Raw genomic sequence first — 21,031 nt, 5'->3', positions numbered from 1 at the left:
CTCTTGCAGACCTCCACATCAGGCTTCAGGTGCCAAAGGTATCAGGGACCTGGGTCTTTTGTTGGGGACAGGGCATTTCGCCCTTGAAAAGGCCCTTCCACCCCACCTAGCCACACCACGTCCCAGGGCTCAGTGGACCGGTTAGTTTTCCCCTGGCACTGGACACTTTCCCTCCAATCAGGTCACAATGGCCAGATAAGATAGAGGATCTGGCACCAGCCCAGCCTGCCCCTGGGAATCCTGCACCCCACTGGCTGTAGGCAGAAAGAGTAAAGCCAAGTCCTTACATTCCAAACCCAGCTGCATCCTGGGACACACTTTCCACGCTTCTGGAATTACAGGAACCTCCCAGAGTCCTCTGAGCATGTCTGAGCTCCCACTTCCTCTGGTAAATGTCCCTATTAGTCAAGGGGTCCCCAGCCCACATCAGTGCTTACAGCCTGGGGGACACAGGCACACTGACCACCAAGCTGAACACCCGGCTGGGTGCATGCATCCTCCTTCCCACAGGACTTCTGCAGCTAGGCTCTCTAGCTAAAGCTACTCAGGCTTGGGGTCACAGGGAGCCCTAGCTGGCCCTCCCTCCAGTGTACGCCACCCTCCCAGCCAAAGACCACCCTAGCTTACCATTTCTCACTTTCTACCTATAAGGGTCCAAGGCCAGAGGACAAAACTCCCAAGGAAGACACGGAGGCTGGAGGGTTTGGAGGAACCAGCTGAATTTCTGAAGTGTTTCCTTACAATGGTGGTACCTGGCTCAGGGATGGGCAGGGGTAGCCAAACCCGCTGCCCAGTTCTCTGAGGGTGGGAGTAGGAACAAAAGTTTAAGGCTGAGGCCACTGCCATGCCCTGGATGCAACAACCAGGAAAATCATGTTAATCAAGGAAACAAAAATTCCTCTAGACTCTGCAATACTGCACTCTTAACAACAAAAATCAAATGAAAGCAAGATGTGTCTGCCACAGCTCTTGGGATAACGGATGCCCTGTCCACTGAGAGTGGCAGTTCTGCAGTCAATGATCAGCCCTGGACCCAGTTACCAAACGGGGGAGGAAGGAAAGGTGCCCTCTTGCCTGGTCCCATGATCCTGGCATGGTGCAGGTCCCAGCGATATCCCAGGCAGAGTGGCAAAGGGACACCCGGTAGGATGAGGCACTCAGTGAGGAGGAGGGAGGCAGAGTCTCCTTTCTAATTGCAGGATGACGGGAACACATTCACCTTCCCTAAGGTAAGGGAAGAACATAGTTCTCTAGAAAAATCATTTGTCAAGAAAGGGGATGTGGGTGCTGATTTGTACGTTGATTCAGGGGAGTAAATGGGGAGAAGGAAAAAGGTGGGGTGGAAGGCTGGCTCGGCCCTGCCAGTCACCGGGTGGCTGGCAGCAGGGCGCTCAGAGGTTGCTGAAGAGTTCGTTTTTCTTGCTCCAGTCCATCTGCGGGGCCCGTTTGCTGCTGCGCTTCTGGTGGGCCCTCTCTTTGGCCATGGCCAGGGAGATGTTGAAGTCCAGGATGGGGTCGGAGGAGGAGGTAGACGAGGGCGCTGTGGAGTCCTGTTTTGGGGGGCTGTCTTGGGAATTCAGCTGTAAAGAGAAGTGGGGGCAGGAAGTTGGGAGTCAGTCCCTCATTAGGCTCCCTGGTCCTCAGCCTCAGTGAGGTGGCTCCCTTGGGGCCGTGCCCAGGGAAGCCAGGTCACAAGAACAGAATGCGGCTCAGCATGTGACCTCAAAGGCAGGCTGGTGTGCCAGGAACAAGTGGGGCCTGGGAATCGGCTTCCTGTAACCCAGTTGCTACCCCCTGCATGGCTGGCCTACCTCCTCGCTGGTGTCACTGGAGGCGGATCTCACCAGGGCTGGCCTGGGGCTCTCTGAGGCTGCCTCTGCCAAGGCTTCACGACTGTTCTCCTGGCAGAGAGAAGAGGGACGTGGGTAGTCACAGGATGGGGTGAGGGAGTCCTGAGGCAGGAGGGAGCTCCTGGGGAAGTAGGGGCCCCAGACTGAGAAGAGGTAGCGCTGATGCCCTGGCCACCCACCCTGGGTTCCTACTGCCTGAGCCTGCTGGGGCTCCTTTTTACATTCCTTCGAGGATCAGAGGGCAGGCTGGTTCTGCTCAGGCTGGAGGGATGGGAGGGGTACAGATATCATGGGATTAGCGCTCCCTCCCCCTGGGCTGCTCCAATGTGGCTTTTAGATACTGACTTGCCTTTTGAGCCAGTGACCAGGGAGGGGCTTCTTGGAATGTGGGGACACTGGGGGCCTCTTTGCTTGGCATAGGGAACCCATGTGGTGCTCCCTGAATCTCCTGTGGTCCACCTGACTGTTTGCCTGGATTTGACCCCAGGAATCCTGAAACCCTAACCCTGAAGCAGCAAAGGACGGCCTTGAAGGAAGAAAGTAGATAGAAAGTTCTAGATTCAAAGATGAGGTGACAGAAGGTTTAGGCCTGGGTCCAAGGACCCTCCCCCTTGTCAAGTACCCTGGCAGGAGCTCCTAGGGAAGGGGAACCTTTGAGCAGACCCTGCAGAGAGTTCCTACTCTGTGGCCTGACTGAGTCGGCCTGTCCCAGAGCGAAGGCTTTGGCTGGGGCATCAGCTTGGCACCCAGCCCCTTCCTGGGTTCTTCCATGGCTTCAGCTGGCGCCCAGCCCCACCATCTCTTCCCCAGCCTCACCCCCTTTCCCTTCTGCCCAGGGAAGGGGGGAGGAGGGGCTTTGTTCTTCTAACCCAGACTGGAAGTAGCAGGGGCCCGGCTGCCGGTGGCCAGACACTGAAGCTCTGTTCTTGGGGGGAAGAATGGCCCCTTCTGTATGGTGGGGAGTTGGAGGCGGGGGCTTGTCACCCAGGATGGCGGGCTGCAGAGGGGCCCAGCCAGCCTTCTCCCTCCCAACAGCTTTGGCCCCAGGCAGAGGCCAAGAGGGTTCTGGCAGTTCTATAGCTTGGAGCCGAAGAAGGAGCTGGACCTGGGGACCCTGAGGTTTTGGCCTTAGCCAGATGGCTATCCTACCAACCACAGCACCTTCTGACCTGTCTCCCGCACCCCCAGGATTGAAATCCAGAGAAAGAGGGGACCCGCCCTTACCTTCTGTATCTCACCATTGGTGAAGGGCTCAGGCAGGGGACCTAGGCGAAGGAGAGAACAGAGGTGAGTCGGGAATGGGGATGGAATAGAGCGTGGAGAGGAGGCGGGAGTTGGGGTTGGGCAGATCATTAGATCTTGTTCCATGGGTCAACATCTCAAACTTTTTTGATGTCCACCCACCATGAGTACATTTGCCTTATTATTTATTAAAATTTTTTTTTTGTAGAGATGGGGCCTTGCCATGTTGTGCAGGCTGGTCTCAAACTCCTAGCCTCAAGCAATCCTCCCACCTTGGCCTCCCAAAGTATTGAGATTACAGGTGTGAGCAAATGTCTGGCCTGTTTGCATTTTGATGACTCAGCACACACAAAGATTTTGTGTAACAAAAGTTTCACAAAGCAATACCCTTACTACAGTGTTCTTTGATATTTTTAATTTCATGTCATTAAAAAAAACAAAAAAATTTCTGGGCCAGGTGTAGTGGCTCACACCAGTAATCCCAGCAATTTGGGAGGCTGAGGCAGCTGGATCACTTGAGGTCAGGAGTTCAAGACCAGCCTGGCCAACATGGTGAAACCCTGTCTCTACTAAAAAAGACAAAAAGAAAATTAGCCGGGCATGGTGGCACATGCCTGTAATCCTAGCTACTTGGGAGGCTGAGGTGGGAGAATCGTTTGAACCCGGAAGGTGGAGGTTGCAGTGAACCAAGATCGTGCCACTACACTCCAACCTGGGCAACACAGCAAGACTCCAGCAAAACAAACAAACAAACAAACAAACAAACAAACAAACCCTGCTGGTCTCTATCTACCAAAATGATCTTATGAGGCACTGATGGGTCACAAGGTGTTTAAAAAATGCATTGTCCCGGATAGAGATGAGAGTCCAGGATGGCTGCCTAATTTCTTTTTTTTTTTTTTTTTGAGACGGAGTCTCGCTCTGTCGCCAGGGCTGGAGTGCAGTGGCCGGATCTCAGCTCACTGCAAGCTCCGCCTCCCGGGTTCCCGCCATTCTCCTGCCTCAGCCTCCCGAGTAGCTGGGACTATAGGCGCCCGCCACCTCGCCCGGCTAGATTTTTGTATTTTTTTGGTAGAGACGGGGTTTCACCGTGTTAGCCAGGATGGTCTCGATCTCCTTGACCTCATGATCCGCCCGTCTCGGCCTCCCAAAGTGCTGGGATTACAGGCTTGAGCCACCGCACCCGGCCTGCTGCCTAATTTCTATCTAGGAACTCCTACATGGGAAGCTTGTTAAAGTACAGATTCCTGGACCTTTGGCAGCACAGATTCTGGTTTAGTGGGCAGGCCTAGGTATCAGCATTTTCCAAATGCTTCCCAGGTGATGATGATGACACCGAAATTGGAACCACACCCCAGACTACAGTTAGTATCTGCCTCAACTGAAAGAGAAAATAGTCTGGGCTCGGTGGCTCATGCCTGTCATCCCAGCACTTTGGGAGGCCGAGGCAGGTGGATTACCTGAGGTCAGGAGTTCGAGACCAGCTTGGCCAACATGGTGAAACCCCATCCCTACTAAAAATACAAAAATTAGCCGGGCATGGTGGCGGGCGCCTGTAGTCCCAGCTACTCAGGAGGCTGAGGCAGGAGAATTGCTTGAACCCAGGAGGCAGAGGTTGCAGTGAGCCAAGGTTGTGCCATTGCACTCTAGCCTGGGCGACAGAGTGAGACTGTGTCTGAAAGAAGAAGAAGAAAAAAAAAAAAGGCCAGGCACAGTGGCTCACACCTATAATCCCAGCACTTTGGGAGGCCGAGGTGGGCGATCACAAGGTCAAGAGATCGAGATCATCCTGGCCATATAGTGAAACCCTGTCTCTACTAAAAATATAAAAATTTGCTGGGCGTGGTGCCGCACGCCTGTAGTCCCATCTACTCAGGAGACTGAGGCAGGAGAATGACTTGAACCTGGGAGGCAGACGTTGCAGTCAGCTGAGATCGCACCACCGCACTCCAGCCTGGGTGACAGAGCAAGACTGTCTCAAAACAAAAGAAAAAAAAAAAAAAAAGAGAAAATAATCCCAACTCCTATTTGCCAACCAGGAAATGAGGGGGGACAAGAAGGCTCAAGGGGTGTGTCCTGGGTATCCCCTCCCCAAGCCAGTGGGAAACCTGGAGGGGTCAGAGGGAGAGAAGACAGGTCTGGGGTCACCTTCACTGGGCTCACTCAGGGTAGGGGTCCCACATGGCTTCAGGGGTGGCTGTGCCATCTCCAGGGACTGGTCAGCGTAGGCGGGCTTCTTCTGAACTCTTAGTTTAAAATTCCTGGTCATCTTTTCCCTGTCCCCAGTCCAGGACACAGCCAGAGATACCCGACTCTCATCTTCTCCTCCCCTTTGACACCCACAGCCTTCCCGGGGCAAGGACAGGTTGCTGGGACACCAGGGACACTCACTGTCCCCTCCCCATCAGCTCACAGTGGTCACAGTGAAACCTTGGCTGCCGGACAGGGGGGCATTCCTCTCTATGGAAAGGGTGAGGATGCCATCCTGGAGGGACTCCGGGGAGGAGACTGTCCCCAGGCCTCTCCCTCTTCAGGTCCTTTGGCCAGAGGCTACAGCCCCTCTAGCCCGAGAGACAGGCAGAAGAGGCAGGAATGTCTGAGGGAGCCAATTACCTGCAGGGCGAAGGGGTGGGGGAAGCAGGGGACTATCCCAGGAGCTGAGTGGACTCCAGATTCCAGCTGTGTCTTCCTCATATCAGATCCCTAGGAGGAAGGCTGGGGCTTCTCTGGGCCTTAGTCTCCCCATCAGTGGAGAAGGGGATTATCTGAGTTACCTGGTTTCCATGAACTTGGGAGATAAGGGTAAGGTGGTACCCCACCTCCCATGCCCAGAGCCAGCTAGGGACTTCCAGGGGCCATCCTCTTTTCTAGGAGCCTCCAGGCCTTGGATTGCACCAGAAGGGGACAGGGCCTCCCCAGTTGTCCCTTCCAACTGGGGATGGGAGTCTGCAGCAAGACCTTTGTGTGGATCCCCTTTTACACATACAACCTTCAGTCTCCAGGAGGCCCCACCCACTGCAAAGTCCCAAGAGGTTCCACCCTCAGTATGGCCCAGTGAGCAGAGCACCCCTGCCCGCTCCAGGGAGCCATCTTCCCAGGGAGAAAGTCCAGACCAAGGAGCAGAGCACTGCTTAACCCCTCCCTGCCCCGGTGCAGCAGCCCTGCCCTGTTTGGCTCGGGACTGGGCAGGGGGAGGCGCCAGGCTTGGCAGGGTGATGCTGGGGGATGGGGAGGGCAGGGGCCCAGGGCTTGAAGGAGGACCCACTACTCTCTAAAGTCAGCAAGGCTGAGTTTCCAAGACAACCTGAGTGGAGGGAGGGGAGGCACTGGGCCCCACCACTGGACTCTGATCTGACCAAGCAAAGGCTGGAGGCCTCCCCGGAGTTAACCCTTTCCTCACATCGACACTGCCCTGAAAGTTTGCTGGTGGGGACGGGACTGGGGGCTCAGGCCTCCTTTGGGGCTGCAGCTTTGGCCGGGAGTCAGAAGATCTGTCCATTTCTCTCAGCGACCTCATGCCAGCTGACCCCATCACAAGCCGTCCTCGGAAACCCACTGCCACTCCCTACACTGGGCCCCCACTCCCCCAGCCCACACCTCTGGGCCTCCCATGAAGGAGAAGGAGGGAGCACCCACGCCGGAAAGCTGCCCACCCCTCGCCTGGGACCCAGCAAAGTCTTAGCCCTGGCTCACATCCCTGACTTGGAGGCCTCCAGCCCCAGGACGGCCAGCGGCCCCACCCGGCTTACCATTCAGGTGCTCCTGAGATGGGGTCACTTTGCACTTCTTGAAGAACTCGTCAGTTTCCCTGTCCACCACAAGCAGCTTGGTCTCGTCCCCGCCAGCCCTGATGGCGGACACCACGTCCCCATGCTGCTTCCCCTCCATGCAGACCCCATTCACCTGCAGGGGGGGGTTGGGGAGGCGTTACGGGCACAGGCCTTGGTTCTGGGGCAGGTAGGTGGAGGAGGGCTGGGGGCGGGGGTGGCCACCTTGCTTCTCAGCCAGTTTGCAGTTCACAACTTGGGGATACTGACCCCCATTTCTGCAGAGTCCTGAACTAGGCCAGGGGTCCTCCCATGGACAGTCAGCTGGGGAGGCAGGATACAAGGGAAGCGCCAACGAAAATATCCAGACGAGACTAAACAAACACAGCTGGGAGAGATGGGATGGGAGCGAGCTGGGAGGCTGGGGTGGGGCCCAGTCTGGGTAAGGACTTGCTGTCCGACTTCCCTCTCTGGACCTTGGTTTTCTCACGTGTAAAATGAGAAGTCTTGGGAGAGCTGATCTCTAGCTCTAAGGTTCTAAGACTGTGATTCTGGGACCCGCCTGAGCATTTGGTTCACGTTTCACCTCCCAGGAGCACACACCAGAGCCAGAGCACTGAATGAGCGAGTCTAAAAGCCTAACTCGGGGCCGGACGAGGTGGCTCCCGCCTGGAATCCCAGCACTTTGGGAGGCTGAGGTGGGAGGATCAGTTGAGGTCAGGAGTTTGAGACCAGCCTGGCCAACTGTAATCCCAGATACTCAGGAGGTTGAGGCAGGAGAATTGCTTGAACCCAGGGGGGGCAGAGGTTGCAGTGAGCTGAGATTGTGCCACTGCACTCCAGCCCAGCCTGGGCAATAGAGCGAGACTCCATCTCAAAAAAAAAAAAAAAAAAAAAAAAAATCTCTCTCTCTCTCTCTCTCTCTAAATAAAAGCCTAACTCAGGAGAGGGGTTTTGTTACTGCCACCCGCCTCTGTGTGCCTGGCAGCAGGGAAGCTCTGGAGATGTCCCCAGACATCTCCCTGATCGAAGGGTGAATCACAGGCTGCCCAGTATATCTGCTTGGCAAGGAGGAGTCCAGGGGAGAGTAGAGGTAAGAAAGGAATCCGTCAGTCAGTCCATCTATCCTTCCATCTATCCATCCACCACCCTTCCCTGCCTCCCTCCCATCCATCCATCCGGCCTGCTCCAGGCTGGCTAAGCCCATGGGCTAATCAAGCCCATGAAGGCATGATGGTTGTCCCAGGTGCTGTTGATCTGCAGGGGGCGGGGCAGTCAGATAGGAAGAGGGCAAGAAGCATCACCTCCACAATGCGATCCTGGGCCCGGAGACCTGAAGCTTCAGCTGGGGAGTCTGGGTCCACTGACCGGATGAACTGGCCTGGCTTGGACTTGTCGCTGTGCAGGTTGAAGCCATAGCCACTGGGGCCCTTCTTCATGGTACAGAGCCGAGGCCGAAGCTTGCGCTGCAGGGACAGGGGAGAGTCCATGGCTATTCCACAATGCCCCAGGTTCTGCCTTCCCTGTCCTCTGCCTGGCCCCATCTCCCCAAACAAGGAAGGTTTGGGAGGACGCAAATTTGCTTAGATCCCTACACAGCAATTTGAGAGGGTTCTGGCCCAGGACTCAAAAGACTTGTGTGGACACCCAGCACCGCAGCAAACTGCTTAGGTGACATGGGTAAAACACTGCTCTGTCCAAGCCTCAGTTTCCTCTTCTGGGAAATGAGGGGTGGGACCAGGTTACCTCTCACATGCCTGTCCCTTCTGACAGTCTTAAGGTGAATCGCATGCTGTGTTGATTGGGCCCCTATCCCTCCCCATTGGTGGCTCAGTCTGGCCCTCCTGGAGAGGGGGCAGAGTGTGGCACCCCGTCAGCCAGGCTGGGGACCTGGGGCATATGACTGAGGACCCCCAGCCCCTTTGTACCCTGTTCTCTGCAGCAGGGGAGGAAGAGGCAGGTGTTTACTGAAAGCTGGTCAGTGTGTTTACAGTAAAGCCTTCCTCCATATACTCGAACTCTCTCTCACCCCCACCAAGCCAAATGGCCCAGCCAAAAGGGAGCCAGAAGGAGCAGATAACCAAAAACCTATTGTGCGGCACAGCAAGGGACCTGGACAAGATAGGGGGCCATCCTCAGGCGTTCGAAGACCTCCTCCCCCTACACTGCTGCCTGAGGGCAGAGGTGGCAACGGAAGCACAGAGACCCCAGAAACTGAGGAGCCTGAATGGGGAGGGGACTGGGAAAAGCAGGGCTGGGCTAAAGGGAGCCCAGTGTGGCTGTGGACTGGAGGGTGTGACCTACTAAAAGGGCACACGCAGATTTCTTTTGAGTGCTCGGACTCAGCTGAAAACAGTTTCCAACATGCTTGGTCCAAAGTAAACAGCTCAGCTTAGAAGCTGCAGGCCTGGACACACAGTATGATGGAGGGAATATGGGTGTGGGCGGCTGAAGCCTGTGCCCAAGGACTACGCCTGAGTCCCTGTCCCTCTCTCCCTCCTCCAGGCCTGGTGCAGAGCCACTGGCTGCTGTCCAGCCTGCTGGCCCTGCGTTATCACTCAGCACATCAGGCAATGAGCAGTGGATAGTCAAGGCTCCGAGCCAGGTTCCAGCTCCCCTGTTTAGGAGCTGTGTGACCTGGGGCAGGTCATTTATGGATCATTCTGACTGCCAAATGCCTCCCGGGGTGGCTGAGGCCCAGTGAGGTCATTGCCTTAAACACTTTCTAACTGTAAAAAATCCCTGTGCACACCCAGACTTTCCCATTGTTGTGAATACTAATGAATAGTCATAGGAAGCTGGGAGTGAGATTCTGGTGGGGTGGGGGTGTGTGTGCCAGGCTGCTCTGAAACCCAAATCCCCAGCTGGGAGTGGAGAGGGCCGAGAGGAGTGGGAAGGCGTGCCCAAGAGGGTGTATGGGCCTCTGTCCCAACTTGCCAGCCCCAGGAGGCTGCCACCATCTGCAGGAGACTCAATCCCCAGCCTTTCGGTCTCTGGGGTGGCTAGAGGATGACTTTGCATTCCTTTAAAGGCTTGAGCAGGTCTTTCTTCCTGTGCTTCATACCCAAATCCAGGCTCGAGGGGCCCTTACCCCAACAACAAAGACGGTTAAATGAGTGGTAAAAAAGTGAGGGGCTCACAAAGGCTTAGGAACCCTGAATGAAGCCTTAGGAACCCTGAATGAAGCCTCTTGCCTTGTTCTCCCTGGCCCATCCCCTGCCTCACTGCAGGGCCCACTCCCAGCTTGTTCAGCTGTCACCTGCCCCAGGCTCACCCCCGGCACTCCCACAGCCCTACGGGATCTTGTTCCGGGAGTAAGTGAGGCTCTTCTCCCCTAGAGCTAATCCCTCCACAAAGCTCCCAGCCAGGCCCTCCCCCAGGCCCTAGGTGAGCAGAAACAAGTCTGACCAGTTGCCGTCACCGGGACAAGCGCAGCTTTCTGCTTCAGCCAGACCGAGCTGCAGGACCTGGCTGACACCCTGAGAAAGTGGGGAGGGTGAAATCTCAGGACAGGCAGGGGGCAGCTCTAGTGACCTCCTCCGACTTCCCTCCACAGTCCCTGCACTCCCAAAAACCTTCCCATAACAACCTGGCTGGGGCTTGGCAGCTGTTTTTGAGATGGGGAAACTGAGGCTCAGAGATGTTGAGCCCACTGCCTGACATCACACAGCCAGAACTCCAACCCTGGTCTCTGACTTGGAACCTGTCCTCCTTCCACCACACTGCAGGGTGCTCCTTAATGATCCAAGTCCAGAATGGGGCAATCCACTGGGAGGTGAGGTCCCAACAGGAGTCAGGCCGTGGAGGGCAGACAGGGGCTCTCTCCAGGGCATAGGCTGCAGCCTCTGCTAGAGGTGGGCTGGGAGCTGAAGAAACCACAGCCTTCCTTCCAGGTGCTTAGGGCCTCTCGTAGCTGGAGCTACGGCCTGAGCTGGGGGATGAAGCCTGGCGTGGGTGATGGGACAGGGGCATGGCTGGACTGGGGGCAGGTGGCTCTGGGCGCTCCCCCGGCTGGCAGGGCAGGGCTGTGCTCGCTGCCTTTGGGATGCCGGTCCTCTGGCCCTGGTCTCTGTGCTGTGGGCTTCCCTCACTGATCTTCACCCCAGTGCCCCTCGCCTAGTGACATATGGTGCCAAAGCTCCAGGGCCTCCTTTGAGCCTTGCTCCGCTCTGCCAGCACCAAGTCATGCAGTTCAAGGGGAAATGGGGGACCCAGACTGAGGGGCTCAGGTGCCCTCTGTTCCCTTCCTCTGCACTGGGACTGCTCCACTGTTCTGTCTAGACGTGGCTCTGTGGTGGCTCTAGGACCTGAGGGGATGGCTGGACAAGGAGATGGGAAGCCCCAGGTAGGCCCCACCGGCATTTAGACAGCTCCAATGCACCTGTAGAGCTTCCTTCCCAAGTCCCTAGAGACTGCCTCCCCTCACACAGGAAGGGGGTTCCCACTCTCCAAGGGCCTCACCTCTCCCCTAGCAGGAGCCTCCCAGCTGTCTCCAGGAGGTGTCAGTGCCAGCTGCTGAGTCAGCCCATCAAGCCAGCCCATCCCAGCCTGGGTGGAGGCTGGGGCTGGCAGGGGGAGTCCCTTGGGGCAGCCCCCCTGGGGATCCGTGGGGCCTGGCCTGTGGTCTCCAGGCCCAGCACTGAGAGGAGAAGATGGGGAGTTGTGGGGTACCTGGCCGAGCTCAGCCACCATTGCTCTTGGACCCTCACCCCCAAGCTGGGGCAGGGTTGGGTTCTGCCTCTGGGGAAAGGGGGTAAATGGGAGTGACGTCCAGGCATGCTGGGCGTGGTGTGTGGCCCCCAGGAGCTTAGGAGGAGCCAGCTACAGAGAGGCCCAAAGCATGGTGGGAGGAGGAGCCTAAAAAGGAACACAGCTCCAGTGAGTTCCAGAGGGCAAAGTGGATCTCCAGTGACGACGACAGCCCGGGAGACCCAAGTTCACGACAAAATCAGGGTCTGCTCAGAGAGGAGACTGGCAGAGAGCCAGAATCGACAGGAGGGAACATGAGGCCACGCAGCCGATGGGCAGCGCAGCTCAGCCGGGGTGACCCAGGGTTGGACAGGCTGGAGACTCTCACTTTCACACAATGCTGGCTGGCTTTCCAGAAAAGACCCTGCCGGGAGAGCTGCTCCCACACCCTTCTCCCAGGGCCTCCTCCGCCCTCAGGCTGCCTCCCTTTATCTGTCCTTTCCCCCAGGGAGCTTCACCCCGCCCCAAGTGGCGGCCCCATCACCTCCACCCACCCCATCACCTCCACCCACGCAGTCCAGGGAGCGGATGGCGGGCACGGAATTCAATAGGCGTCACCAGCAGTCACCTGGAAAGCTAGGGAAAGTCGATACCCTAATCCCAGTGACCGTCTCTGGGGAGCAGGCCCAGGGCCGCTCCCTGCTCCTCCTTCCTCCCTTCGGGGAAGGCTGCGGGAGCCTGAGGCCAACGCCCCATTGGGCCCAGCCCCGCCCTGGCTGATGCCATAGTGATGGGCCCTACAGAAATAGCCAGCCTGCTTCCTTCGAGCCAGCCAGCTCAGGACCCCAGAGGAAAGGGGCTGGAGGAGTAGGAAGACCACTTGGGTGTCCAGGGGAACAACAGAGGTAACCCCACCTCTCAAGACTGCACCTCCCCCAGCCCAGGGCTCTTGTTTATGCAAAGAAGACCAGTGCCGCGATGCCCAATACAGGAAAATCAGCCCCAACAAGGGGATATGGAAGGGGGCAGGAGGGAGCCCTGGCTGTTCTCGGGGGGCTGGGGTGTGTGTGTCAAGAGTATGTTGGGGGTAAGAGCCATGTTTGCTCTGGGAGGCAGCTCAGTTTGTTCCCCAGATTCTGGAGACAGGGCTGGGTCTCTGGTGCTGGCTCTTCAAGGAAGCCAGGATGGAGACAGCTGGCCCTGCCTGGAGTGCTGCATGACAGGCAGCCTGGGGGCACCGGGAAGTGACCAGGGGCTCCAGACACTCAGCCAGTGTCCACACCTCTAGGCAGAAGGTGCCTTCTCCTTACCCTAGGTGAGGTACAGGGGGCTTGGCTGTCACTGGCCCTGCCTAGTGGCCCTGATGTCACCTCATTTTACCCTACAGGACCTTCCACCTTTCACATCCCTCCAGGTCTGTGCAGGCAGCAGGAGAATGTTGGATGCCTCCATGTGCAAAAAAGGTCACTCAATGCTCCTAGCCCTTGATCTCCTCCTTCCTATTTCTCAGTGGGAAGAGCTTTCCCTGGAGTCTGGTAGGGTGGGAACCAGGAGGGAGTCATAAACTAAAGTGAGGGCTGCTGGTCTGACAGATACCCCCAGGACTCAGAGGTCTGAACCAGGTTCTCCTTCTGGCTAGTAACCTCTTCTTCCTGTGCCAGCCATGGAGACCCACGGGGGCGGGAGGGGGCAGAGTCTGGCTCAGGTCTCCCCAGGGCTGGGCAAGCCTGGGATGGAGCAGGCTGGTACCTGGGCTGCAGCCCGGATGGACACCATCCAGGGCTGGCCGCCCCATGCCTTCCCTTCTGCCTCCCTCCTCATCCCTCACCCTCCTCCCAGAAGTCTCTGGATTTAACCCCCAGGGGCTGTCCCAAGGGGCTATTAAGAACCTTCAAGGAGCTTGTGAAATTGAGGCTCAACACTGAAGTAATAGGAGGTGCTGATTACTGAACACCTACTATATGTTAGGCACTGAGCTCTTTACGTGTATTTTCTTAGGAGCCAATTTTAGTCCTACAAGGAAGGTACTATTGCAATCATTTCACAGAAAAGGAAACTCAGCTTCAAAAAGCTGGAGTCAATTGCTCAAGTACACATGGCTGATGGGCGAAGGCAGGATTTCAGCTCAGATCCAGAGTAGCACTGTCCAGTAGATATATAATGCCAGCCATGTGTGGAACGTAAGTCCAGCTGTGGCTCAGAATATGATGGGCAGAAACACCTGGCAGAGTCAGGCATCAAGCACAGACTACTCGTGTGGCCAAATGGCTGTGCAGGCACTGGGAGTCAGAGGGCTGGGTTCCAAGGCGCACCCCTGCGCTGTGTGGGAGGAGTCGCTAGCTGAGAGTCCTGGGACCCACCATGGCCACCTTAACTGATCAAGTCTCAGCCTCCATAGGCAGAGAATGGGGCCAATATCTGCCTCACTAGTGGTCATATGGATTAAATGAGACAGGGAGGGTTAGTACTTAGTACACTGCTAACACAAATAGTAGCTACTACGTATTGAACACTTACTGTCAACCCACAAAATGGAGAAAACAATAGCTAATTTGTCTGGGGGACAATGAAATGCATATCGGCTGGGTGCGGTGGCTCATGCCTATAATCCCAGCACTTTGGGAGGCCAAGGCAGGTGGATTATCTGAGGTCAGGAGTTTGAAATCAGCCTGGCCAACGTGGTGAAACCCCGTCTCTACTAAAAATACAAAAATTAGCAGGGTGTGGTAGCAGGTGCCACCCAGCCTGGCCAACGTAGTGAAATCCTGTCTCTACTAAAAATACAAAAATTAGCACAGTGTGGTGGCAGGTGCCTGTAATCCCAGCTACATGGGAGGCTGAGGCAGGAGAATTGCTTGAACCTGGGAGACGGAGGTTGCAGTGAGCTGAGACCGCACCACTGCACTCCAGCCTGGGTGACAGAACAAGCCTCTGTCTCAGGGGAAAAAAAAAAAGAAAGAAAGAAAGAAATGCATATCAACATCTTTATGTCATAGGTAGAGCGCCTAAAGGCACATTACAAGTTTCCTTCCAGGTAGGGCCACTCTATCTTAGAGCAACGAAAGCAGAGGAACACTCGTTATTGGAGTCTAGAGCTCTGGTTTCTCCTTATAAAGAGCCCTGCAGCACCAACAAGACCTCGGCTGAGTTTCGTCTTATTTTTGGAGACGAGTCCCACTCTGTCACCCGGGGTGGAGAGCAGTGGCGCGATGTCAACTCACTGCAACCCCCACTTTCCAGGTTCAAGCCATTCTCCTGCCTCAGTCTCCCAAGTAGCTGGGACTACAGGAGCCTGTCACCACGCCTGGCTAATTTTTGTATTTTAGTAGAGATGGGGTTTTACCATGTTGGTCAGGCTGATCGTGAACTCCTGACCTCAACTGATTCACCCACCTCGGCCTCCCAAAGTGCTGGGATTACGGGTGTGAGCCACTGTGCCCAGCCTGAGTTTCTTATTTAATTCCCCACCCCACTTTCCCAGGGACCACTGAGATGGGACATCTGGGAAAGGGAAGAAGGACCTCATCTAGACATACGGAGTTCCTTGAGAAGGAAGCCCCCATTCACCCTCGCCCCTCTTTTTTCTTGGTAGAGACGAGGTCTCACTGTGCTGCCCAGGCTGGTCTCAAACTCCTGGGCTCAAGCAATCCTCCTGCCTCAGCCTCCCGAAGTGCTGGGATTACAGGCACAAGTCACTGCATCCAGCCAGGAAGCCCCCCTCTATCTCCAAGAGAATCATCTCCAGAATTACTGAGTTAACAGGAGCCTGAAGGTAAGAACCAGGGCTACACTGTTTTGCCAGCAAAGAAAGAGATCCAAACACACAATCACATACCCTGTCCATTTGAAATCCAAACACCCAGCAGCTCAAACTCGGTTCTGCCCTTACCAGAGCTCCAACTTGGTTGGTGTAAAACGGCCTGCCCGCCCTGGCAAAGAGGTTGATGGTCCTCCAGCTAACTGTGCCCCGCCACCCACCTTGCTCCCTGGGGTGCCTGCACTCTCTGCCTCTGGGATCAGGGTCAGGGCTGGCAGGAAACACCCCAAGCTGGGCACTTTCATTTACACACCTGTCATGTCACCAAATCTTCCCAGTAACCCTGGGGGCAGTGCCTTTCACAGAGGTGGAGGCTGAGGGTTGCAGGGAAAAATGAACTCCCAGGATCCCAGAGCCAGCACAAGGCAGAGCTGGGATTCAACACTGATCTGGCTGACCCCAAAGCCTGGACTTTTGACTTTCTAGTTTTCAAATGGAAGCTGCTAGCAGGCAAGAAAGAGGAGTTGGTAGGTTCTATCTGGAATTCCAATCTCTGGGTGGGGCGGGATGAGCTAAATAAGGACAAAGGTCCCTGACTGTTGTTATATATTCATTCATTAATTCAAAAACTGTTTTTGAGAGCCTCCCTGCCATGTGCCAAGGACTGCGCTGGGGATAGAAACACAAATAGGCCACAGTTGATGCCCTTGGGGTTACCACGTAGTGGAGAAAAAGGTCACAAACAGATGATTAAAATATTGTGTGTTCAGAGCGATAAAAGATGTGAGGACAAAGAGGAGGCGGAGGCCGAGGCGGGCAGATCGCCTGAGCCCAGAAGTTCAAGACCAGCCTGGGCAACATGGCGAAACCCCAGCTCTACAAAGAATTTAAAAATTAGCTGGGCGTAGTGGTGCATGCCTGTAGTCCCAGCTACTAGGGAGAATGAGGTGGGAGGATTGCTTGAGCCCTGGAGGTCGAGGCTGCAGTGAGGAGAGGTTGCGACACCACTCCAGCCTGGGTGGAATCTGTCTCACAAAAAAAATGAAGGAAAGGAAATGCTAACTCTGCCTACTGGATTAAGGACAGGCTCCCTGGAAAGGGACAGAAAGGTCAGGTGTGAAGGCTCAGAGGCTAGAGAGGAATTCAGACCCTGGGTGTGGTTTTGGGGGTAGGGAGGTAGTGGTGAGAACAGGCTGACAGATGGAGAAGGGCCATGGAACAGCATATCACTCTTTAAAAAAAAAAGGAACAAAAATTTAATAGAGACAGGATCTTGTCATGTTGCCCAGGCTGGTCTCGAACTCCTGGGCTCAGGCGATCCTCCCACTTTGGCCTCCCAAAGTGCTGGGATTATAGGTGTGAGCCACCACACCTAGCCACAACATATCATTCTTAACCCACAGTGACCACTGATCGGGCACTGACTGGGTACCAGGCTTGGCCACAGTGGCACTTGCCCAACTAGCAAGCTGCCCAGTGCTAGCTGCCCCATGATAGATGTGCAATGATCACTGTGAAATATGTATTCATTCCAATACCAACTGCAAAGTCTGGATGAGCCTGGACTCAGTGCCAGGCACTGAGCTACCTGCTTTACACACAGCCTCGTGCAATTCCGAGGTAGCTGCCATCACCCCCAACAACTTACACAAGAGGAAATGGAGGCTTACAGAGGTGAAGTAACTTGGCTCCACACAGCCTGGCTAGTACAGCTGAGCTGGCTCAGCTCTGCACGGCCGGCACTCTGAACCCAGACTCAAGGGTTTAGGCCTCATCCTGTGACTGGTGGTGAATCGGGGGAGGAGGGTTTTAAGCAGGGGAGCAGCAGGGTGGGTGTTGCTGCCCCTCTGTCCCCATGGGGCATGAGGGGAAGGCCATCCACAAAGCAAAGCCGGTGGGCAGAGCTGGAGAGCCACTTCCACCTCCTTCGGCCTAGACATCCCAGCGGGGACGGCCAGTGTTACAGGCACCCATCAGCCTCTGCCCTGAGTGGTTCTGGACACGGCTGGTCTTCCCAGCCAGAGGCCACCCAGTCAACCACTCTCTGTGCCACACTTTTCCACTGAGATCCTCACTTAGTAAGTGGAGGGCTAATGAAGATAAGGAAACAGCCCCACCTTGCACACAAATTCAGACTAAAACGAATTGGCAAACCTCCATTTGATGCTTTAGTAGGAAAGAACTACTAAAGAAAAAAGAACTCTTACAATGTCTGTTAACATTTTTTGCAATAACCGCATGGGCCATCTGTCTGCTCAACACACAGGATTTCAGAGATTTTCTGCTAGAGGGACTCAATGCTGTTGACTAGGAGTCAGTTTAAAGATCTGGGATTCAAACGCCGGGCATGAAGGAGTGCGGTTCAGCATTTAAAAATTTAATAAGAGGCTCAGGTACTTCACGTCATTTCTACAATTCTAGAGAAGGCAGGCATCACATCGCCCAATGCCTCCATCTCACAGATGGGAGAACCAAAGCTCAGAAGTCCTGGGACTTGGCTGGTGATGGTGTCCCCAGGATTTGCTGGTGGCTCTTCTCTCATCTCCTGGCCTAACAAAGTACACACAAATGTAGGTGTCCCTCCAAAACATGCAGGAATCTGATTCTGTGCTCACCCAGGAAGCTCAAAGCTGCTGCCTTTGGGCACGTGTGCTATGCCAGGCCTCCACGTTAGCCTCCCAGGCCCTCTGGCACCCAGCAGCATAACCAAAAGGGCAAAGGGAGGAGCTGAATGAGACTGCAACTTGTGGGGGGTGGGGGTGGGTGAGTATTTGTGTGGGTTCCAAAGTCCAAAAAAAAAAAAAAAGGAATGTCAAATCGATCGATGGACTCAGCACAAAGTTCACACTGGATTTCTGCCTGGGACTGGAGATCATCAGCCCCAACTCCCTGGTGTCAACCCCCTTGCTCCGGGTGCTCAGGTCCCTTCCCCCTCCCCTTGCCAATGCCAGGTTGGCAGGGGCAGGAAGTGGGAGCCTGGTGGCCCTGGCATTCCCAGCACCCAGCTCTGGCTGGACAGGGCTTCTGGTGACCTCACTTCCACCAAACCAGTTGATCCTCTAGGGCTTTGCCTTCTCCCTTAATGCCAAACTGTACCCTTTCTCTGTCCAGAAGGATCCTCCTGGTCCCCATGGACGCTCCCATCAGACACTGCCACCAGGGCGAGCTGGTGCAAGCTGAAGGGGCCCTGGGAGGCTCAGGCCCTGCCCTACACAGTACACCACTCCACTCTCTGGGGACAGGAGGCTCAGCACAACTCCTGTTTTGCCAGCTGCCCCTCCTGCAGCTGATCCAAACTGGGATCCTATGGGCAAACACCAAACATGGGCAAAAAGCAACCGGCCTACTGGCTGTGTGGGCACCAGAGTGACCGTGGCAAGGCCAGGGCAAGACCACCGGCTCACCGTGAGCTCCGCTGGCGCACACAGAGCCGTGAGCTCCAGGAGCTCTTTCCCCTCCCCCTAGCCATCTTTCTCTTCTTCTAAGGTCTTCCCCCTCCCCTCCCAGATACAGCTCTAGGCGCTTACTCCTCACATTCCTGAGAATCGTAAATCCTCTGAGGTGGCAGAACCACCACTCCGAGATGCCTTGGCTCCTCCTCCCCGCCAGGCAACCCCCACACCGCCCTGAGATGGTGGGGCTTCTTCTCCCTTAGAAGTCACACAGGACTTCGGGAGGATGAAGTCCCGCAGGACTGAAGTTCAGGACACACACCGGCGGGCTGCGGGAAGGGCCTCCTCGCGCCGGGGCTCCGCACAGGAGGAGTAATGCTATTCCTCTAGCTTTTGACATAGGAGTGGCGGAGGACGCTGGCACCTCTGGGGAGGACAGCCCTTCCTCCCTGGCCCATCTACGGACTGGGGTGAACGAGGAGAGGGCGTCAGGGGACGGGCAGGATTGGGGGATTCCGAGGAAGGGGAGCAGACACCCGCAGACCCGAGGGAAGTGGGGCTGGGTTCCCCTGCGCCGCCCTCCCAAAGGCCAGGGAACAAGAGGTGCAGGCGGCAAAGGCGCTCAGGCTCCCAGCACAGCCTGGGAAGGAGAGGAGGTCGCGGGACGCAGCTCCAGGCCTGCCTAGGATGTGCCAGAGCGCCTGGTAGGCGGGCGGAAGCGGTCTCCCCCTCGCAGCTCGAGTTTCAGAAAACCGACGGCAGGCGCCGGGGCTGGACGGTCGGGGCACCTGGGTCTCTCCGGATCCCCCTTCCACTCCATTCCAGCCTGCGCGGCCCGGGCCGAGCTTACCTGCTCCAGGTGGCTCTTGTCGGCCTCGCGAGGCTCATTTTCATTGCCAGCCCCCTGCGCCTCGGCGGCGGCCGGCGGCTCGGCCTGCCCCGGCGTTTCCTGGGCGCTTAGCAGTTCCTCTCGGACCTGGACGCCAAGCTTCTGCAGCTGCTCGTCCGTCTCGGGGTCGACCACCAGCAGGCGCACGGCGTTGAGTGCGGCGCGGATGCGGCTCACCACCTGCTGGTGGGTCTCCTTCTCCACATTTTCGCCGTTCACCTCCACCAGCCGGTCCCCCGCCAGCAGCCCCGCCTTCTCGGCCGGCGAGCCGGGCTCCACCAGCCGGATGTACTGGCCCAACTTGCCCTTCTCCCCGTGCAAGTGGAAGCCGTAGCCGTTCGGACCCTTCTCCAGGCAGCAGAGCCGGGGCAGGGGCGCCCCGGCCGCCGCGTCCGCGCTCATCTCGCCCTGCGACGGGTCAGCGGCGCGACTTGGGGTTCCGATGGGGATAGGACGGGACAGCCCAGCCCTTCTTCCCGTCCGGCGAACCAGGAGCGCAGCGGGGAAGCCCTGAGCCGCCGGACGGGCTAAGCGAGCAGGTGTCCCAGGAACCGCCGGCAGCCGCGGGCCGCGAGGAGCCGAGAGAACTGCTCGGACCAATCCCCGCCCCGCGCGGCGTCTGAGCGTCCCAGAGCCCGCCCCAGCTCCTTACCCCGGGGGCGGGGCCTCGCTGAGGGTGGGGACCTCAGCGGGCCAATAGGGGGCTGCGGGCCGGGGCGCTCCGTCCGGGTGAACGGCGCCGGCCAATGGGAACGCGCGGGGCGGGTCCTGTGCTCGGCACTGCGCCCCGCAGCGGGCGAAGACAGTGCGCTCAGGAAGTGGAAGTGTTTGTTACCGAGCGGCGGGCGCTGGGGTGGCAGGGGCGTGGCCCGCCGAGTTCCCGGTTCTGGGCGGTGGGGCCAGCCGGCTCAGGCCTGGTTTCCCCTACCTGTGGCGGGGAGTGAGGAGAGCCGGCCCTCGGATAAAGGACCCTAACTTTTTTTTTTTTTTTTTTTTGAGACGGAGTCTCGCTCTGTCGCCCAGGCTGGAGTGCGGTGGCGCGATCTCGGATCACTGCAACCTCCGCCTCCCGGGTTCAAGCGATTCTCCTGCCTCAGCCTCCCGAGTAGCTGGGATTACAGGCGCGCACCACCACGCCCGGCTAATTTTTGTATTTTTAGTAGAGACGGAATTTCGCCATGTTGGCCAGAATGGTTTCAAACTCCTGACTTCAGATGATCCGCCCTGGGATTACAGGCGTGAGCCACCGCACCTGGCCAACGTTTTAACAGCCTTTAGCCAAAGCCTGGGTGCAGCTCCAGTTGAGAGGGAGAGGCTGTTGCCGTGGCGACCGCTCCCGCTCGGGGCAGCGAGGGCCTAGCGGTCTTGAGAATTAAGACGGAGGGCCTCCTCGGAACCTACAGCGTTGTTTGAATAACATTTTTCCGTTTGTGGGAACCCTAACC

At 56.8% G+C, this 21,031-nt stretch overlaps 1 protein-coding gene across 1 annotated transcript; it reads right to left on the bottom strand.

The window, feature by feature from the left end:
• Positions 1–700: 700 nt before the first annotated feature.
• Positions 701–20,232, bottom strand: SLC9A3R1 (SLC9A3 regulator 1). The gene is made up of 6 exons (XM_010387654.2): positions 19,548–20,232; positions 8,164–8,325; positions 6,842–6,995; positions 3,075–3,115; positions 1,812–1,901; positions 701–1,580 (listed from the first exon to the last, which is right to left on the bottom strand). Exons 1-6 carry the CDS (start codon positions 19,986–19,988, stop codon positions 1,392–1,394), a joined length of 1,077 nt encoding a protein of 358 aa, XP_010385956.1. The 5' UTR covers positions 19,989–20,232; the 3' UTR covers positions 701–1,391.
• Positions 20,233–21,031: the final 799 nt, after the last annotated feature.

The sequence above is a fragment of the Rhinopithecus roxellana genome, chromosome 19 (genome assembly GCF_007565055.1).
Source record: "Rhinopithecus roxellana isolate Shanxi Qingling chromosome 19, ASM756505v1, whole genome shotgun sequence".
Classification (NCBI taxonomy): Eukaryota; Metazoa; Chordata; class Mammalia; order Primates; family Cercopithecidae; genus Rhinopithecus; species Rhinopithecus roxellana.
Note: the sequence above shows the minus strand (reverse complement) of the source record. Positions and strands in the feature narration are given on the sequence as shown.